Source organism: Hemibagrus wyckioides, linkage group LG15 (assembly GCF_019097595.1).
Source record: "Hemibagrus wyckioides isolate EC202008001 linkage group LG15, SWU_Hwy_1.0, whole genome shotgun sequence".
Lineage (NCBI taxonomy): Eukaryota > Metazoa > Chordata > Actinopteri > Siluriformes > Bagridae > Hemibagrus > Hemibagrus wyckioides.
In genome coordinates, this window is record NC_080724.1 from 14,664,163 (window position 1) to 14,683,322 (window position 19,160).

General features: G+C 41.0%; 1 protein-coding gene across 1 annotated transcript in view; it reads right to left on the reverse strand.

Moving 5' to 3' along the window:
• The window catches only part of noc2l (NOC2-like nucleolar associated transcriptional repressor), a 40,151-nt gene that overhangs the window by 7,626 nt on the left and 13,365 nt on the right, over nt 1–19,160 (reverse strand). Inside the window, exons 13-17 of the mRNA XM_058409780.1 lie at nt 14,239–14,352; nt 10,300–10,401; nt 9,341–9,484; nt 3,670–3,783; nt 1,935–2,067 (exon numbers count right to left, since the gene is read on the reverse strand). Coding sequence (XP_058265763.1) covers nt 1,935–2,067; nt 3,670–3,783; nt 9,341–9,484; nt 10,300–10,401; nt 14,239–14,352 — 607 coding nt within the window. The remainder of the gene's footprint in view (nt 1–1,934; nt 2,068–3,669; nt 3,784–9,340; nt 9,485–10,299; nt 10,402–14,238; nt 14,353–19,160) is intronic.

Below are 19,160 nucleotides of genomic sequence, written 5' to 3' on the forward strand. Positions count from 1 at the left end.
CTGACTGGCTGGCTGGCTCGCTCAGTGACTGACTGGCTGGCTCGCTCAGTGACTGACTGGCTGGCTCGCTCAGTGACTGACTGGCTGGCTCGCTCAGTGACTGACTGGCTGGCTCGCTCAGTGACTGACTGGCTGGCTCGCTCAGTGACTGACTGGCTGGCTCGCTCAGTGACTGACTGGCTGGCTCGCTCAGTGACTGACTGGCTGGCTCGCTCAGTGACTGACTGGCTGGCTCGCTCAGTGACTGACTGGCTGGCTCGCTCAGTGACTGACTGGCTGGCTCGCTCAGTGACTGACTGGCTGGCTCGCTCAGTGACTGACTGGCTGGCTCGCTCAGTGACTGACTGGCTGGCTCGCTCAGTGACTGACTGGCTGGCTCGCTCAGTGACTGACTGGCTGGCTCGCTCAGTGACTGACTGGCTGGCTCGCTCAGTGACTGACTGGCTGGCTCGCTCAGTGACTGACTGGCTGGCTCGCTCAGTGACTGGCTGGCTGGCTCGCTCAGTGACTGGCTGGCTGGCTCGCTCAGTGACTGGCTGGCTGGCTCGCTCAGTGACTGGCTGGCTGGCTCGCTCAGTGACTGGCTGGCTGGCTCGCTCAGTGACTGGCTGGCTGGCTCGCTCAGTGACTGGCTGGCTGGCTCGCTCAGTGACTGACTGGCTGGCTGGCTGGCTCGCTCAGTGACTGACTGGCTGGCTGGCTGGCTCGCTCAGTGACTGACTGGCTGGCTGGCTGGCTCGCTCAGTGACTGACTGGCTGGCTGGCTGGCTCGCTCAGTGACTGACTGGCTGGCTGGCTGGCTCGCTCAGTGACTGACTGGCTGGCTGGCTGGCTCGCTCAGTGACTGACTGGCTGGCTGGCTGGCTCGCTCAGTGACTGACTGGCTGGCTGGCTGGCTCGCTCAGTGACTGACTGGCTGGCTGGCTGGCTCGCTCAGTGACTGACTGGCTGGCTGGCTGGCTCGCTCAGTGACTGGCTGGCTGGCTCGCTGGCTCGCTCAGTGACTGACTGGCTGGCTGGCTGGCTCGCTCAGTGACTGACTGGCTGGCTGGCTGGCTCGCTCAGTGACTGACTGGCTGGCTGGCTGGCTCGCTCAGTGACTCACTGGCTGGCTCGCTCGCTCGCTCAGTGACTGACTGGCTGGCTGGCTGGCTCGCTCAGTGACTGACTGGCTGGCTGGCTGGCTCGCTCAGTGACTCACTGGCTGGCTCGCTCGCTCGCTCAGTGACTGACTGGCTGGCTCGCTCGCTCGCTCAGTGACTCACTGGCTGGCTCGCTCGCTCGCTCAGTGACTCACTGGCTGGCTCGCTCGCTCCGTGACGGACGCCCTCGCTCGCTCCGTGACGGACGCCCTCGCTCGCTCCGTGACGGACGCCCTCGCTCGCTCCGTGACGGACGCCCTCGCTCGCTCCGTGACGGACGCCCTCGCTCGCTCCGTGACTGATTGACTCGGAGTATTGTTAACTGAGTATTGTTAACTGTTGCACTGGATTTCTGCACCATGGCCAACTCAGGCCATGGCGCAAAAAACAGATACTGATCTCCAGTATGCTCCTTAAGTCTAAATCCACATTTGACCCAGGCTCCACTCATGACTGCCCCAGTAAAAGACCCAGGAACAGAGCAAAGCTGAACTCGCACCATGTGTACAGCAGACTAAGTTACAACCTAAGGAATCCTCCTAACACCTGCGGAAATCAATTCACGTGATTGTCTCAAGCCTACCACCGAGATGAATTTATCAGCGTCTGAAACGTGTGTAAGTGCTGTGTGCTTGAATAAAGCCCTTAACCAATCATTAACCCAGCCCTGTGCCATCTCTTCCCTATTACATACAGCTTTGGCTTTGTATGGAGTAAACAACAGAAGTGTGTTCACTGGTCAGAATAATGTGCAGAAATGTAACACATGAAGATGAAATCGAAAAGTCTTACCTTCACGCTTTTGCATGAGTTCACCGCTGTCTGAATCACTGTCTGAATCAAAGAGACCCTTGAACTCTTTCTTATCTTCATTTTTCTGTTGAATCTTCTTGCGCTTAATTTCGGGAAGGTTCAAGTCTTCCATCTACAGAAAAAAAAGGTTGAAAATGACATATTTCGAAAAGCATGAAGCTTTATACCTGGTAATATGATTAAAAGCACAATTAGACAGCACTTAGGTCATAGATTCTTTTTTTCCACATTAGGTTTAATGCTTGAGCATAATAATTGCATCTGGATTAGAATAATGTTCATAATAACAGCTTTTTCTTTCCATGTCTGTCTTCTAGAGCTTAATTTATCTTACAATACCTTTAGCAATTTCAGACGTTGATAATTAGTAGCAGCTACTTTTTTCCACCAGGTTTGTCCCCTGTAGTCTCCCCAAGGGTTAAAGAAATTCTCAAATATTTCCACCAGGTTCAATAAGTAAGGAATAAAACGCAACCGACATGTTATAGGAAAATAATTAATGATAGGGTGGTGTGATGGGAGAAATGGATTACTTTCCAAGTAAAGCACTTCCCGAAATGCGTTATTCCACTTGTTGGTTTTTTTTTTCTTTTCACATTTATTAATGAACACCACATAATTCTTTATATCCTTTTATATATACATTTAATGTTGTGCGTGAGACACGTTAGTTCCTGTTATCACATTACAGCAGCTATAAAGAGTTGTTCCTTCACCAGCCTCTCTTTTTTTCCTCTCTCTAAGTTAATAAGGTAAAAAAGGCTTGTCTTGTTACCAAGAAACGGCAAGTGTGCAACTCGTCTTAAAGATCTTGCAGTAGTGGAAATTTTTTGCATCCTTGTTACAAAGCACTGACACTGGAGACTCCTTCAAAAATACATTAAACAAACATCTTACAGAAAGCGTCATATGAACGATACTACTTTTTTTTTTTAGTTTAAGTGGAATGAAATGAGAAACAAAATAACATAAGAACAAGCGATAATATAAACCCTGTGCTTTATCAATCAGATTTAAAAACAGATTCAACAGCACTATGGATGGGATAAAGGTTTTTTTTTTTTTTTCCCAATGAATCCCCGTAAGGCACTAATACTGATCTGCTTATTTAAAAAAAAAAAAAGAAAAAGAAAAAAAGATGAAATCTGAGAGTGCTCATCTGTGTCTATGTGTGTGTGTAGCTTTTCAGAAGTGCTATGATGGAGGTGGCGGCAGGCAGCTCCAGTGGCATGAGGAGGAGAGGGAGGAGGGAGTAATCAGATCCGGGTGTGGGGGCTCTGGATCAAAGCCTGGGCCGCAGCCCTGAGCACTCTAATACTCTTCCTGCATCCCTCGCTCTCCCCATCCGAGCCTCCTCCGCCAATCTGCCGCTTCCCCGACGCCAACACTCCGCCTGGTGTCATCTCCATTATCGCCTTATGGACATGCTCCAACTCCAGCACGCTCTCTCTCACTCGCGCTCACACACACACACACACACAAGCACGAGATGGTGTGTGTTACATTCAGCTGCTGCTATACTTGGAAGGTAAGGTTACTGTATCTGTGTTTCCTGTGGGATTTAAATCTTTCTCTTCATCCGACATATAAATAAATTGAAGTACAGCTGATATCGTGACTTTTTCCCCCACACACATGACAGAGTTAGTCCAACACTAGACCTGCCAGATGCCATGCTGCTTTAAATGTGTGCGAGATCATATACAGTACTTACTCTCTCTTTGCCCGAGATCTCTAGCTGAATCTCCTTCTCTCTTAACTTCTTCCACTGGCTGTAGTACCTGGTGAGAGGAGTTCCTTCTTCGGCGACCTGCTTCTCCCATGCCGCCTGCCACGTACACACAAAAATATAAATAGTGCTGTGAAAAACAACTTACCCTGTTGTCCTTCTGATTTAATTACATACTGTACTATTGTGACATTAAATTGTTTCAGATTTGCAACAAAAAACGGTAAACCAGACAAAAGTCTAAATGTCGATTTTATATATATATATATATATATATATATATATATATATATATATATATATATATATATATATATATATATATATATATATATATATATATATATATATGAATGAAAGTGCTTCAAACGCTCCTCTTTTCTAAACATGAAGCAGCTTGGCTTCTGTAGCTAAAGGTAGCTTATCATGCCTGAGAGATGAACTATAGCGAGGGGTCAGAAAAGTTCTCACTTTCTGAGAGATCCCCCCCCCATTAACTATTACAGTTCTGATTTCTGTTCTGAAGGACAAAACTTTAGAACCCCTGCTTAGGTTAAAAAGGTCACGTGTCTCAAAAGTGTTTTCTATTTATTTATTTTTTTTTACAGGTGATCATATATAAAGATTATGAAACAAAGAATGGCCCTGTATATATAGATCTACAGGTTCAGACGTCTCTTTAGTCATGTCAATTTCTTATCCAGACCATTTTTTAAGGATGTTTTAGTCCGACAACCTTAATTTTGACAAAAATTATCTAAATAAATACAACATATTTATAATTACTTCACATAAGTTAGGAACAAAGTTTTCCAACACCAATGAGAGAAAGTAATTGCCTATTTAAATGGCTGTATTTGTAGCAGCGGTAATCACACATCGTGGAGGACCTTCGCCCACTCTTCTTTGCAGAACTAGTTTAATCACCAACAACTATCCATTTGAATGTAGACTTGCTTTTGTGTTTTGTATTGTCTTGCTTGTGAAAAAGAGAGATGACCAGACATTGACATGACCATGTCCTGACACAGCCACCATCACCCCGTCAACACCATGTCTCACTATTTGTATGACGTTCCTATTGTGAAATTCAAATTGCTTTATGCCAGAACGACGTCATCCAAAATGTCCACTTGTGGCTCATCAGTCATTTGAATGCTATTTTAAAAGGCACAGGGAACATTTGTGAAACAAGCATCGATGAGGTTTTTTTTTTTTTTATTATTTGTTTCCAATGGTTTCCACCTTTACTACTCTCCCATGAACCCCATTTTAAGTCATGAGTTTAGTTGTTTAGCTGAAACTACAGAGGCCTGCAGTTCTTGAGATGTTCTTCTGGGATCTGTTGAGTTTTCCTGGATGAGTTGTTGCTGTGTCCTCAGGAGAAATTCTGGCAGCCAGATTACTATGTGGAAAGATTCTGTACGGTTCCTAGTGTTCTCCAGTTGGCTCTCAAAGTGTTGGAGTCACAGAACATTAAAACTTTTCCAGAATTTATATTTTAACTTTTTTTAGGGGCTAAACCTGTTTGGGAATGCTTGATTAAATTTGGTTAGCTGGTTAAACACGAGTCATTATGCATACATTTGCTTCTTACATAAAATAATTAATAATAATAATAATAATAATAAAAATAATAATAATAAGTCAACTTCTTTTGTGCTTGCTTTTTTATACTTCATGAGTGAATTTAAGGAAAAAAAATACAAATTCCAAACAGACTAAAAAAATAACTTTCTGTTCAAATTCAATGCAAGTACAGGTTGATATGGTTTGGGGAAAAACAGAAGAAATTATAATGCATACTAGCACTGGGTTTATCATCTAATTTAAATTCCAAACAGATACATTTCAGTGTGACTTGACCTTGATTATTCTCAAAGCTATAAAAAAGATAGTAAGCTTGAACAGAACAGTAGGGGAAAAAAAAAAATAATAAGGGTGTGGGTTTGGAGAGAGGAGCCAGACCAGAAGATTTCTCTCAGCCTACCTTTAAAGGTCTTTGTGGAAGATATTGATCAGGTCAAATAAGATTTTCTAACCTCCAAATTCAATAGACCCTAATAGATCTCGGCTTCCGTCATCAGTTATCGAAACTTATTTATTACAATTTGCGGTGGTTTGTAGGGCAGTGAAAAATGAATAGAGCACAATAAGGAGTACAAAAAGAACCCCACCCCCTTGACCTTCTTCAATTAAGTATTAAGTTTAAAATATCTACAACAACAAAAAAGGACACCACCATGTGTCAGTCAGTTAAAACAACTACAATGACCCATGACGTCTGTGCTTTTGTAAAAGCCATAGCACCTTCCAGAAATGCTAGAATGAAAAAGACCTTTGTAGAACTTGTCCAGCAGGATGAGTGGCACAAGCAGGGAAGGAGGGTGGGGAAGATGGCCTTAATTAAATTTCAGCTGTTTGCTGGACAGATCACCAGGGCAGCGTGCCAGGCAGACGTCCTGTTACAGTGGCGCAGAGAAGGTTGGCTTGCCAGGCCAGCTACTGAAGGACATCGCTCCTGCCGCCCAGAGCCGGCGACAGACGCACCCGGCGCGGTGCCACGCTGTCTGCCAGCACTGAGCTGCCGCACCCCCTCCACTCGCCTCCAGAGTCTTCTACATTACAGCGGGGGAGGGAGGAAGAGAAATAGAGAGACAGCAGAGAGAGAGTGAGCGAGAGAGAGCGAGAGCGTGCGAGAGAGAGAGAGAGAGAGAGAGAGAGACACCCCACCCCATCTCTCCTTCATTTCACTCTTAAACGGTCTTAAATATTTATCAGGCCTGAGAGCAGCTCCAGCCAGGAACAAGGAGGGGGTGGGGGAAAGTGGGATGGGGTGAGCTCCGGCAGGGTGACAGATGAGAGCAGAGATGAAGATGGATGCGGCGTGGAGCTCGTCCTGGAAAGGAAACGGCTCCTCGTTTCTCTCCTCGCACCATCAGCGCTCCGTTCCTCCCTCACTATGTCTCGGTCTCTTCCCAAACCACTCCTGCTGCCATTACCCGGTCAGCGCATATACACAGCACACACGTGACTCTAAATAGAGCAACGTGCCGAGCAGCTGTCAGATGAAGTGTCTGATAGCTACTATACTTCCTGTCCACTCCTCCTCGCTGAGAGAAATGCTGTTAGTAAATGTTCCCAGCCCATCGCCACCTCCTCACTAATATGCTCTACAGATTTAGGGTCAGTCTCAGCTGTTGCAGTTCCAGTCAGTGGCCAAGTGTGAGACCAGTCATGGCCGTAGGGCCTGCGTGTGCAAACATGCACACAGACATATACGCTCGCACAGTCCTCCGGGGAAGCCTGCGGGTGGGTCTGACCAGCTGACACCTGTATATGATGGAGAAGCTGAGTGAGGCTGTTGTGGGTGGGTGGTGTATATTGGAGTGAGCAATGGGGACTCCAGCATGTTTTCGTTACTAAAACAGGCCTGTCTCTGTCTCAATGTGAACATTCGGAGCAATAGCATCTGGCCACAAACTTGGTGTAAGCCAACAGAGAAAATTCTTGAAGGAGGACAATATTAACATTGTGTAGATGTAATGCATAGCAATATTATTACATCACTGATATCACTGAACCTCATACAGAAAATATTTAACGACACTTGAAAACATTTTGAACATTGTGACTAGGGCTTGTGATGTTTCCCTGCTTATGATGCATCATATTATATATTATAGTCATTTTTAAGACTAAATGTTAAAATTAGCATTTCTTATTTCAGTATTAAGGAGTCTACTGGAGGATACAATATTAGATGTAAAGTCAGGAACTGCTTAATGGCAGTGGCAGCTACATTTTTTAGCAGTGTACTCTGCTTTTAAATTGGGGCAACATTGTTCAATGACTGAATATTGCAGTGATATAATACTGTATAGAGATGATTAGGATACATTGCACTAGCCTAGTGGTGAATGTTTGTCACGCTAAGGTTTGCCACAAACAGCACTGCCATGTCAATTATTACAAAGTAATTAAGTATCAAGAAATTATGACGACATGGCACTGATGCATGGTCCTCATATCCTACCGCACTATTGTGTAATGAATAAAATGCAATCGGGTATGTGGTTATAAAAATAAAAAATAAAAATACAGCCATGAAACTGAATACCGTCATCTCGAATATCATGACAGAAAATCCCGCCGAGACGAACCTGCTGCTCATATCATGTATTGCGATATTCCAGTTTAAATGTACGTTATGTGCACTACCTCTACTTCCACATGAGGAAGTTTGGGAGAGGAATCTAAATGCCTCGAAGCACGCTTAATAGTCCAAATAGGTAGCTAATCAGAGGGAAGAGTTATACCATGTGTGACAGACACAAGGCTCATGGGAAATTTCAGCCTGCAGCCTTGTTTCATTTAGCCTGAATGGAATTGGAAAGAATAATACTGAACCCCCCCCCCCATTACAGTAGCTCATAATTTGTTGTTATTAAAATAAATTGATCAAAATGTAATATTTTATTTGTGTCAATATTGTCTTGTGAAGCCTGTATTAGAATAAGTCGCGTATCATGGCTTTGGTATATTGTCTCATTTCTACAAAATAACGAACCACAAAGTAGTTTGCTGCTACCCCAAAGTTAATTCTTTGCCTATAAGCATGTCCTGTCTTATTAGCTGTATACCACACCAATTTGTTCATAATACATTTTTTTAACTTGAGGTATGAAACATACTTATGTATGCTTATAGTTATAGTTCAAATACATGGTACAAGTTTCCTGTGGAAGAAAAGCTTTTACTTTCATCTGATAATGAGCTGACACTGGAGACTCCGTCCAAAATTGATCATCTCCATACAGGAAGCTTCACCAGATCAATGATACCTATACCTTTTCTATTTGTTAAATATAAATATTATTAGTCTTAGATTATGTGCAAGATCTGACAAGTCATTTTTTCTTACAAAAACAGTTTTTTAGAAAGAGTGCATTCATATAAACCTGCGATTTCCCTTCCTTTGCATGCCGAGCTACTGTTAGGGAAAGATAATTAACGCCTTCTAAAGCATCAGATGCAACTTCTCAAGATTAATTGGCATTTATACGACAATGCTGTGGTATAAATAGTGGTACAACTACATCAAAACACAATTCTGATGCATACATACACATGGGTGTCATAAGTATTTTTGGACTTTAATACTGTTGTGACTTATAATAATACTAATGATGACATTAGTAACATAGTATTTAAATAAAGGAAGGGAAAATTAAAGTGACGTATCATGATGCATCACCATATCATGGTATATAAATCAGGATATTTTTGCCTGCATTTCTGTACATTTAAATGAAGCAGCTAATCACACAACGAAAGGAACTCAGTGAAGGCATTAAATGTAAGCATGCTGTCTTTTTTTTTTTTTTTTTTAAAAGACACCTAACCTCAGCGAAGAACTGGGCGGACGTGGTGAACTCGAAATATCATGTCTGCAGGTGTAAAAGGCCAGACCAAACTAACCATTGTGCTTTTTTTTTTTTTAAACACACAAATGTGTCTGTGTATACAGGTTTGAACCTCAGAGGGGTGTGGTACAGTGCACTCGCTGTCTGGAAAGGCAAGAGGTCAACATCAACGTATAATGGTCTCAAAATGCTTGACGGTTTGATGAGCAAGCACACACGAGCACACTTACCACAGCGGTGGTGTCAGCTACGCCAAAAGCAGCCCTCTGTCTCCGGCTTGTGATGTGACTGCAGTTCTCCTGTACCTTCTCCAGCAGCTGGCGGATCTGCTTGCAGTAATTGGCCACTTTGCATTCCTTCAGAAAAGCTTTCAGCTGGATGTTGGGGAGAGGGAGAGAGAGAGAGAGAGTGAGAGAGAGAGACGTAAAGATTCTGCCTGTTCAGTTCATGATGTTTTAAGGCATTAGCTAAAACTGGGGGAAAAAAAGACCCCAAGTATACATAGATGTAATGGATAAAATTAACATTAAACATGATTTTTATATGATCATTATCTGGCTGCGAAGGTATGCTTCAAAAACAAATCTGATCGTAAGCGCAGTCGTGTTCCAACAATAAAACGCAGGGATTAGCTGAAGTCGGCCTTTTAAAAATACCCACATGAATTATTACAGGCCAAAAGAATAAATATTCAGGGCTTGACTTTTAACAGAGCTTTGGAGGTCTGAGCTTTGGCCAAAGAACAGGATGTGGCCTATGTGTGGTGTGTGAGTGTGTGCGTCTGTGTGTGAATGAACGAGGAGTGGCCGTGCTGCAGAAAGGAGTTGGACTGCAGCCTTCTCTTAAAGTGTGTGAGGCCTGAAACTAGCTGGACTTGTGTGAATCTGCGTGTGTGGGTGTGAGAGTAGGACTATAGAGTGTGGTTAGGTGTCCCAGGCATGGCCTTTAGGGCCTCTCAAACAGGATGTGGCCCTAACAGTTGTCGTCAAGATAAAAAGAACCAAAAGGTAAGAAGTGAGGAGAGGCGAAGAATGGAAAGCTAGACAAACTATGATAGAAGCCTGACCGAGCTTGCTCACTTCACAGACATTCAGTGGAGAACTGTCCATAAAACAGGTCTCAAAGTGAATGGCTTCTATGAGTTACATGAGGACAGAAAAAAAAGAGAAAGAATGTGGACAAAGCTTACCTGGATGATGGTGGGTAGAGCAAGCTCAGGAAAGCCGATCGTGGCGGCTTGTGTGTGGAAATACTCGAGTATGAGGTCATAGAGCTGCTCGATCAGGCCATCCTGGAATAAACACATACATAACGGACATCAGGTTCAACACTTTCATACCTGGCCATCACCCAGAAGTATCAGTGTTAAACTTGTGTGTCTGGTGGCATGTGCACACATCATGTGGCATACAATTATGCAGATACTGTTCAAGAGCTTTAATGGCTAACTGGGAGAAAAATGTGATCTCAGTGACTGACCATGGCATAACTGCTTGTGCCAGAAGGTTTTGAGAATCTCGGATATTTAATTTCAGACAGTTTGGTGATTTTCATGCACAACTGTCTCTAGAGTTTACACAGAATGGTACGGAAAACAAAAAACATCTAGTAGTTCTGCAGGTAGAAGTCTTGGGAGAGGTTTGAGAAGGGTTGGACTGGTTTAAGCTGACAGAAAAGCTACAGTAACTCAAATAACCACTCTTTACACCCACGGTGTGCAGAAAAGGACTTCAGAATGCAAGAAACTGTGAACCTTGAGGTAGATGGGATACAATAGCAGAAGACCAGATCTGATACCACTCCTATCAGCCAAGAACAGAAATCTGTTCAACAAAACTGGACAAAACCTCTACCACTCCTTGAAAGAAAAAAACAAACAAACAAACAAAAACAACACTGGTCTTTATTCCTCTTTACAATAATTTTGTGTACTTAAAAGCGAATGTGATGCCAAAACCTGAACACATCACACCATAAAGCTTGGGTTTTAGCGTCTATGTCAGGTGTCGTACAGACTGCAGGGTGCTCTTGTAGTCCCACAGCTGCAATACTGTGAAAGGTCAGTAAATTAAGGATAAAAAGAGATGATGATGATTACTAGTATTAGTATTAGGCTAATAGCAGTGGCATTATCTGAGCTCTACAAGTCCATCTTTAGGTCTGTGTAGGTAGCACTCTACTTTAAGCCACAAATTATCTTGCGCCTGGTTGTAAGTGCAGCCACAAACAGCACGTTACTGAACTTCGTAACGACACTTTAATATTTTCTCACCGGAAGTAACAAACAGCATACGGTTTTAACGTACACGAATCACAACATAAACACCACCAAGCGTGTGCAAGAGCAACCCAGTGAATGCTGCTCTACTACTTCCAGGGGGACGTTATACCCGTAAATATTTTAACAGCAGCACTCTCATGATGAAGGTGGATAAAATTCTTTTGCACTAGAAATTATTGAAGTCAATCTTTTTATGCAGATCTGAGTTTACATAGAACTGAGAAATTCTTGAATCAAATAGAATTGTCACTGTTTTGTTGCCCGTCCCTGAATCGAGCTCTGTAATACACATACACAAAAAAATGAACACTCCACCTGTTGCTCGTTGGCGTGAGCATAAAGTTGTGCTCACATGGCAGTACTGATAACCCGAAATTAATTCTCAACAACAGTTGCTGCACAATTAATCAAAGCTAACTAACACTGTACAACACGGCAGTTTGTACAGGGTGTGTCTTCCAGGAAGTACAAAATTTGACTTGTTGGCACCCAGATACTGCTACAGGGAGGCCATATTAGCCTGCCCACTTCACCCAGTAAGGTTTAAACACGCAGATCCCGCTAATCCATAAAATGTTTGTGCCTGGGGTTGGGTGTAAAGCCTTTGGCCAGCCCTTCATTGTCTCTGCACACATTCTTCCACTATGGAAAGTCCCTATGCTGGCGGTTAGGTCAGGGAGGAGGGGAGTATTTTTAGTGATGCGACCCGACTCAAGGGCTGGATCCTGACGTGCAGCTGGGCTAATAATGGGATAATCCCCACAGGTCGAGTGGCAATCCTCTTGGCAGAAGCCCAGTATGTGCTGCTTTAGCTGCTGTGACGACATGTTCAGGCTTTCATCAGATATGAAAACCTCATACAGGTACAAGAGAAGTGCAGAGAGGAAAATTAGGCATTCTTCTATCTTTCTGTTTCTATTTCTTAATGTGAATTCAAGAGACACAATTGTCCATCCTACTATTTCTGGCTATAGCATGCTTAGTTATAAGAACTGAATCCCATCACAGAAATAATACAAAGTATACTACAGTCTAAATGTGTGTGTGTATATAAAACAATATATGTGTATATGTGTATATATATATATATATATATATATATATATATATATATATATATATATATATATATATATATATATATATATATATATATATAAAACATACATACATACCGACCAGGTATAACATTATATAACACCTGCCTAATATTGTGTTGGTCCCCTTTTGCTGCCAAAACAGCCCTGACCCATCATGCACTGTGTATTCTGACTCCATTCTATCTGAACCAGCATTAACTTCAGCAATTTGAGCAACAGTAGCTCATCTGTTGGATCGGATCACACGGGCCAGCCTTCACTCCCCACATGCATCACTGAGCCTTGGCCGTCCATGACCCTGTCGCCGGTTCACCACTGTTCCTTCCTTGGACCACTTTTGATAGATACTGACCACTGCAGACCGGGAACACCCCACAAGAGCTGCAGTTTTGGAGACGCTCTGATCCAGTCATCTAGCCGTCACAATTTGGCCCTTGTCAAACGCTTGCCCATTTTTCCTGCTTCTAACACATCAACTATAAATGGATAAAATGTTCACTTGCTGCCTAATATATCCCACCCACTAACAGGTGCCATGATGAGGAGATTATCGGTGCTACTCACTTCACCTGTAAATACATGCATACATATTTACACACACACACAATTGTGTGAATTAACTGATGAAGAATTGACGAATCTGCTAAAATTTGCCTTATAAAGGACAGAATCTTCAACAAATATCCTTTTTTAGTTATATATTTTTAAAGTAATACAAGGTTAATCGGCTTCAATAATATAATGAGAGACGCATTTAGCATCTAACATCTCGTTGCTCTGAAATCCTTAAGGTCTAATCCTTAAATGACTATTTCCAGTTTCAGTAACAACCGAATTAAATTACAAATAAGGATCTTGATAAGGAATTAAAAAATTAGCACTGTAAAGTTGAAATTTGTGGATTTCCACGTTTGTCTAAATTTTTACTGAATTACAGACTTATATATATATATATATTTTATACAAACACACTGGGTATTGCTTAGTGGTCGAATTTATCTTCTGAGCCTGAAATCCATATTCGTCTTTTCCTTGTCCTTCATCTTGTCCTCACGTATACAAATAAAGCCCTTTCATCAACATCAACTGTTACAGTATATTTCACTTACAACGCCAAAGCTTTCAGCTGCATTCGTTTTTAATGCTTGTGTTGTTATGAAAGGTGTCTCCGCTTTATGCAGACTGCAATGCACCATGCTTTTTACTTTATTTTTTTTTGAATGAAACTATCAGTGTTTAAGGTTTTTATGCTTTTCTCACAGCAGCTCTCTCTTGTGATTTCTATCGGTCGCGTTCACATTGAACTCGAATGGCGAAAAAAAAACCCATTTGAAACCTTTAGATTCCTATTCAATCTCACAGCTTCATTCAGCTCCTTAGCTAAGCAAGAAGCCTGTATGTTTCAGTGAAATCTTGTCAATCTGTCAATTTTGTGTTCTTGAAAGCTACCTCAGCAGAGCCGGGTCTGAAACAGCTTTGAACACGATGCTGTGAGTGTGCAATGGTACCAGTGCTGCTGCCTCCTCAGCTTCACTGTGATATTACATCCTACCCAGCAATAGAAACCTGTGCATTCTTACATTTCTGCTACCTGGTAAATAAACAATGTGTTGAATTTAAAAATCTGTGCTGATCAGTTATTTATATTAGACATGACTGATTAATCAGACAGTTTGTTACAGCAAGACTAGGTGTGTCAGCATGCATAAGCTGCTCTTTAATGCAGAGTGAATGTGAGACCTCTCACCTTGAAGGCTTTCTCCTGCAGGTTGGTTTTGCTGAGTTTGAGAATCACAGCAAAGTTAATGGGTTTGATGCTCATGCGGCCTGGCTTTTTATTGAAGTCTTCCTGCTGAAGGATCTGAGAAGAACATAAAATACATTCACAAATAAAGTTGGTAGCTTCGAACAACTGGAAACACACAAGAACCAATAAAGTCAAAAATGCACAAAACAGCATTATGGAAACATCTGTATTTTTCAGCTTGGATAAAATATAAATGTATGCTGGTTTTATATCAACAGTGATTGATATGTAATATGACGGTAAGAGTATTAGGATGCCCAAAAAATAAACTGCATCTGTTTTATAATTATGTAAAATATTTTGCAAACATTTTTGGATATTAACAAGCCAATAATTTTAGACCATCAGTAGCAGTGATAGGCTGTGTGTTTGTATGACTTAAACAAGTGAAGCTAAAAAATCATAAAGAAACAAAACCATCAATTTTCATTAACTCTAATGTTTGATTCTTGATACACTCAGTGTTTCTCATACCTATATTTAGAGCTCACATTTCACCAATCTGAGACGGAGATCCTTGTAAAAATCCATCAAGAATCAAGATTTTTTTTTATTCTGTAATTTAAGCCACTTCAACACAGTTGGGTAAAGTCACAGCTTACATCATATAGAATATATCATAAGGCATTTTATAGTCTGCCGTAAACTTACAAAACTCTCTCATTGCTCTTCTGCATCTAAAGATATTTTAAAAAACATTCCAATTTAAAACAAAAAAAAAAAATTATTAATATCATATATTTATGTTAGTGACACATACTGATACCGTACTGATACATTAATCCCCCGCTATATTGCGGTTCATATATTGCGGTTCTGGTATATCGTGGATTTTTATTTGTGGATTTTCCCGGTATATTGGCGGTATCCGCAAACTATAGTGAATTGTTTTTATGTTGAAATAAGATAATTTATTAATAAAAATATAATTATTAATTACAAAATATAAACATTAATTAAAATGAAGTAAAATATTAATAATACATAAAATACTGTTCAGCGTATTTACTCAAGTGACAAAGAACACGTAGCGTTGTTTAGGGAAGCTCGGTGCGGGGATGTGGAAAACCAAAATACAGTACGGCTGAAGGAATGAGTCTGGCCAATCGGAATGCCCCATTCATTTAATCACGGTTGTGATTGGCTGCTGTTGGCTATGCATGCAGTTGGGGAAGCAGAATTCCCCAGCATCCCAGTTCTTCGACGGTTTCGTTTTGTTCTGTGTACGCTGTATTTTTACGTTTTTTCTGCAAGCCCTATTATGTCGCCCAAACGCTCTGCACCTCCTAAGGCTTCTGGCAAGGAACATACATACAGTACTCACTATAAATGTGATATTTCTTCATCTCACTATATGCTTTCAAATGTTTTCTGTGTGTGTTTAAAGAGTGTGGGAGGGTAATCTATGGCTTAAACAAAAAAAAAGAAAAAAAAAGCATTTGGGGGTGGAGTCCGTGTATCGCGGATTCTCGTTCATCACGGGTGGTTTTGGAACATAACCCCTGCGATAAATGGGGGATTACTGTACTGGTTATATAAAGGCTATTATTTTTGGTACTCTCAATACCAAATTGAGCAACCTGTTAAAGTAATAATCAATCAGAGGAATTAAAGAACATTTTATTTAGTTTGTTTGGATTTAAGTTTATTGCCATACCAAGTCTTTTTCCATTTTTCATGGGTCATCTTACAAAATGTCTTTTAAAGTTTGACCTGGGCCATCCAAGAGAATGTTACAGTATTGACATTTTGGTAGTTCTTCCGCCTTCAGTAAATACTCACTGGTCAGTCTGATGTGGCCTATACCGTATCTTGTCTAGACCACTTGGTCATGTCTAGATTTAGTGTCACAGATGCCTATTGTTCCAACTACAGGGTTTATTTCAAATCATCTGTTACCATTTTATTAAGCTCTATTTATTTTAATTGATACTGTTTGCTGTTAGCAAGGAATAACTGATGTATGTTTAAGTTGCTTTAACTAGTATCTTTAAACAGAAAAGTGTGTGCGCTGACAAGCCAGAATAAAAGAATAAAAGGAAGTATGCATGTCTTAACGCTCACAGAACTAAAGCGCACATGAAGATTTTGGGTACGCTCACGTCACTGCTCCATGCTGGAAAATACTGTTATGTGCTTGTAAGTCACAGCACCTTGAGCTCCTCATGCTCTGTGTTGTGTCGTGTGTTGGCTTATGTAGCTCTGTAGCAACAGGGTCACTATGTACTACAACAGCTATATATGGTCAAAATGACAACAGCGGCTTAATGACTAATGTCTAATAAAGATACTATGGAAAGAAAGGTTTAAAAAACGTGATTAGTGTGAAAAATCGTATGATTTACATCACATATTATTGGATGGTAAGATTACAGACCTTTTATTTTAGTACACAATACTGATCTCAGCATCAGTGGCCATTATTGTGGCAAGATCAAGGTAGGTATAACAGGACTTTTTGTAAATTCTTACAGTATTACAACAATAAAATCTTTCAAATTTTCAACAGCAGCTATATAATGTGCCTCAGTTTAACATTTGATGAGAATTCTATTTTGCTGTTTTTGTGAAAGAGTAGGGTTCATTACTATATGCTTCACAACACATGGATAATAAACTTCCACAGTTTAATAAAAGTATTACTGGCCTAAATGTTTTAACCCTTCGTGAATCTATACAGTTTTTCTACACAACAAGCCTCAACACAATCTGCGCATGTATGGAATATCTACAGATCTTTTAGACCATAGGCCAAGAGTTCTGATAATTAAACACTTCCCACTGGGAAAACCTGTTCAACCATCACTGGCAGCCTTAACTGCCATTCAGAAAGTCGGTCAAGAAAACAGAAACCAGTTCCCTGAACATTAGCATACTGTGGTGGGAATCAAACCTGGGTGTTAAATCTTAAAGCAGCCAGAACTTGTTAAATTTGCACAACTGCAAATGCATGCCAGGAAAAGGTGTGCAAAGCGCAATACACCTGTCAATTTCTCACCAAGTAGGAAATTAAAGTGCAAGTTCCACAGAGAAATGAAAGCTGCATTGTGGTTTAGTCTATTAGGAACATAGGAAGCGGTATATTAAATGGTCAAGTGTTTTTTAAGGCATGTTTCAACTTCCGTTCTGAAAATATCGCAAATAAGAACTAGGTAGTAACTGGACATATGTTTGATCAACAAATGCAAGATAAAAGTCACTCCCAGCTTGTGTTCACTGTACTGAACATCACTGATTGGACAAACACAATGCCATTAGCTCCAGTAGTTCCTGCTCTGCATTTGTTTTCTCAAATATTTCCTGGAACTATTGCTCAGGAACTAAAATCAGACTCGATACATCCAAGAGAAACGCAAATAAAAAGTATCTATATACTATCTGAAACAGTAGCTGTGGTGGAAAGAAGCCATTAGACATCACCATTATGATGGATGTAGGCCACAGTAAATTTCCAACTAAAACGATCGTGAGGCAGGGCAATTCTGGCCAGATCCATGGCCGGGAATTTGCTGTCACCGATTACATAATCCCATACAGAGACATAAGCAACCCAATGAACTCGATCGATTTCCAAGACAAACGCTATTATAAATCTCAGAATCAGTATGTCAGGATGAGTCATTTATGAGTAAATAAGGCTTCATACTCGGAGAACGTGGCCATAAGTAGCGAGGAATATACTGCTAAAATAGAAGGTAACGTCAGTCACGTCTGATATGTAGTATATGTATATGTATATGTATATATATATATATATATATATATATATATATATATATATATATATATATATATATATATATATATATATATATATATATAGTGTTAACAGTTTATGTGCTTCACTCGTTACTGTGTCTACAGAACAAGCCACTGATCTTGCAATCCCATCACCTGCTGCACTACAAACATCGGCTGAGGAAAGACCTGGCTGTCAGTACACTGATTTTTACAGCTGACTGATGATCTTTCTTAATCTTTCAGAATCAGGAACACACTGGTACATGAAAAGAGTGAAGAAACTGAGCTTTTAGAACATAAAGCTGTCATAAAACTCTTACTTCCTTCACATGGTCCACTCTCACATAAACGTGCTAGCAGATGAAGATGCTAGCCAGTAGTCGATATCTTTTACCTGTGACATGAGGTCTAAATGCCATGATTACTACCTGCTGACTTATTTTAAGGTCAAACACATTAAAAACTTTGTTCATAAAAATAACTTAATCATAAAATCTAATTAATTTCAGATTGTTTGTATTAAATCATGCGAGTTAAATGGAACTTTGCAGCACATTAGAACTTTTATTTGGTTAAAAAAATGTATTGTGCATGTATTGTGCAATGTATTGATTCCTATACATCACATTCTGAGCATAGGGACTTTCAACGTAAGTGTGACTACTGTTTAAAAGCTGCGAGTGTGTAAGTGTGAAAGCACTGAGACAGTTGAGAGGTCTATAGGAGGTCATTTGGTGCTAGGTGTGTGTGTCTGTGTGTGTGTTAGAGAGAGAGAGAGAGAGAGAGAGAGAGAGCGTGCTCAGGGATGGCCGGCCTGTACAAACATCGGATGTGGTGTCGGCCTGCGGGACACAAGAGGAAGTGGTAGCACATGGTCCCAACCTGATACGCTCAGAGGCCAATAGAACAGGAAGTACTGAATGATAGAGAGCTCACACACACACACAAAAACTACGAGAGATGTGGAGAAAGAAAAAGCACAGACACACAGAGGGTAATAGGCCCAACGAGTGAGCACACAGGAGGAATCTGAACAGCTCTGAAAGAAAGTGAATGAGGAAGGACAGAGACTGCTTCTCTCTTCTGCATTCTGCATCTCTAATAAAAGCAAGTAGCTACAG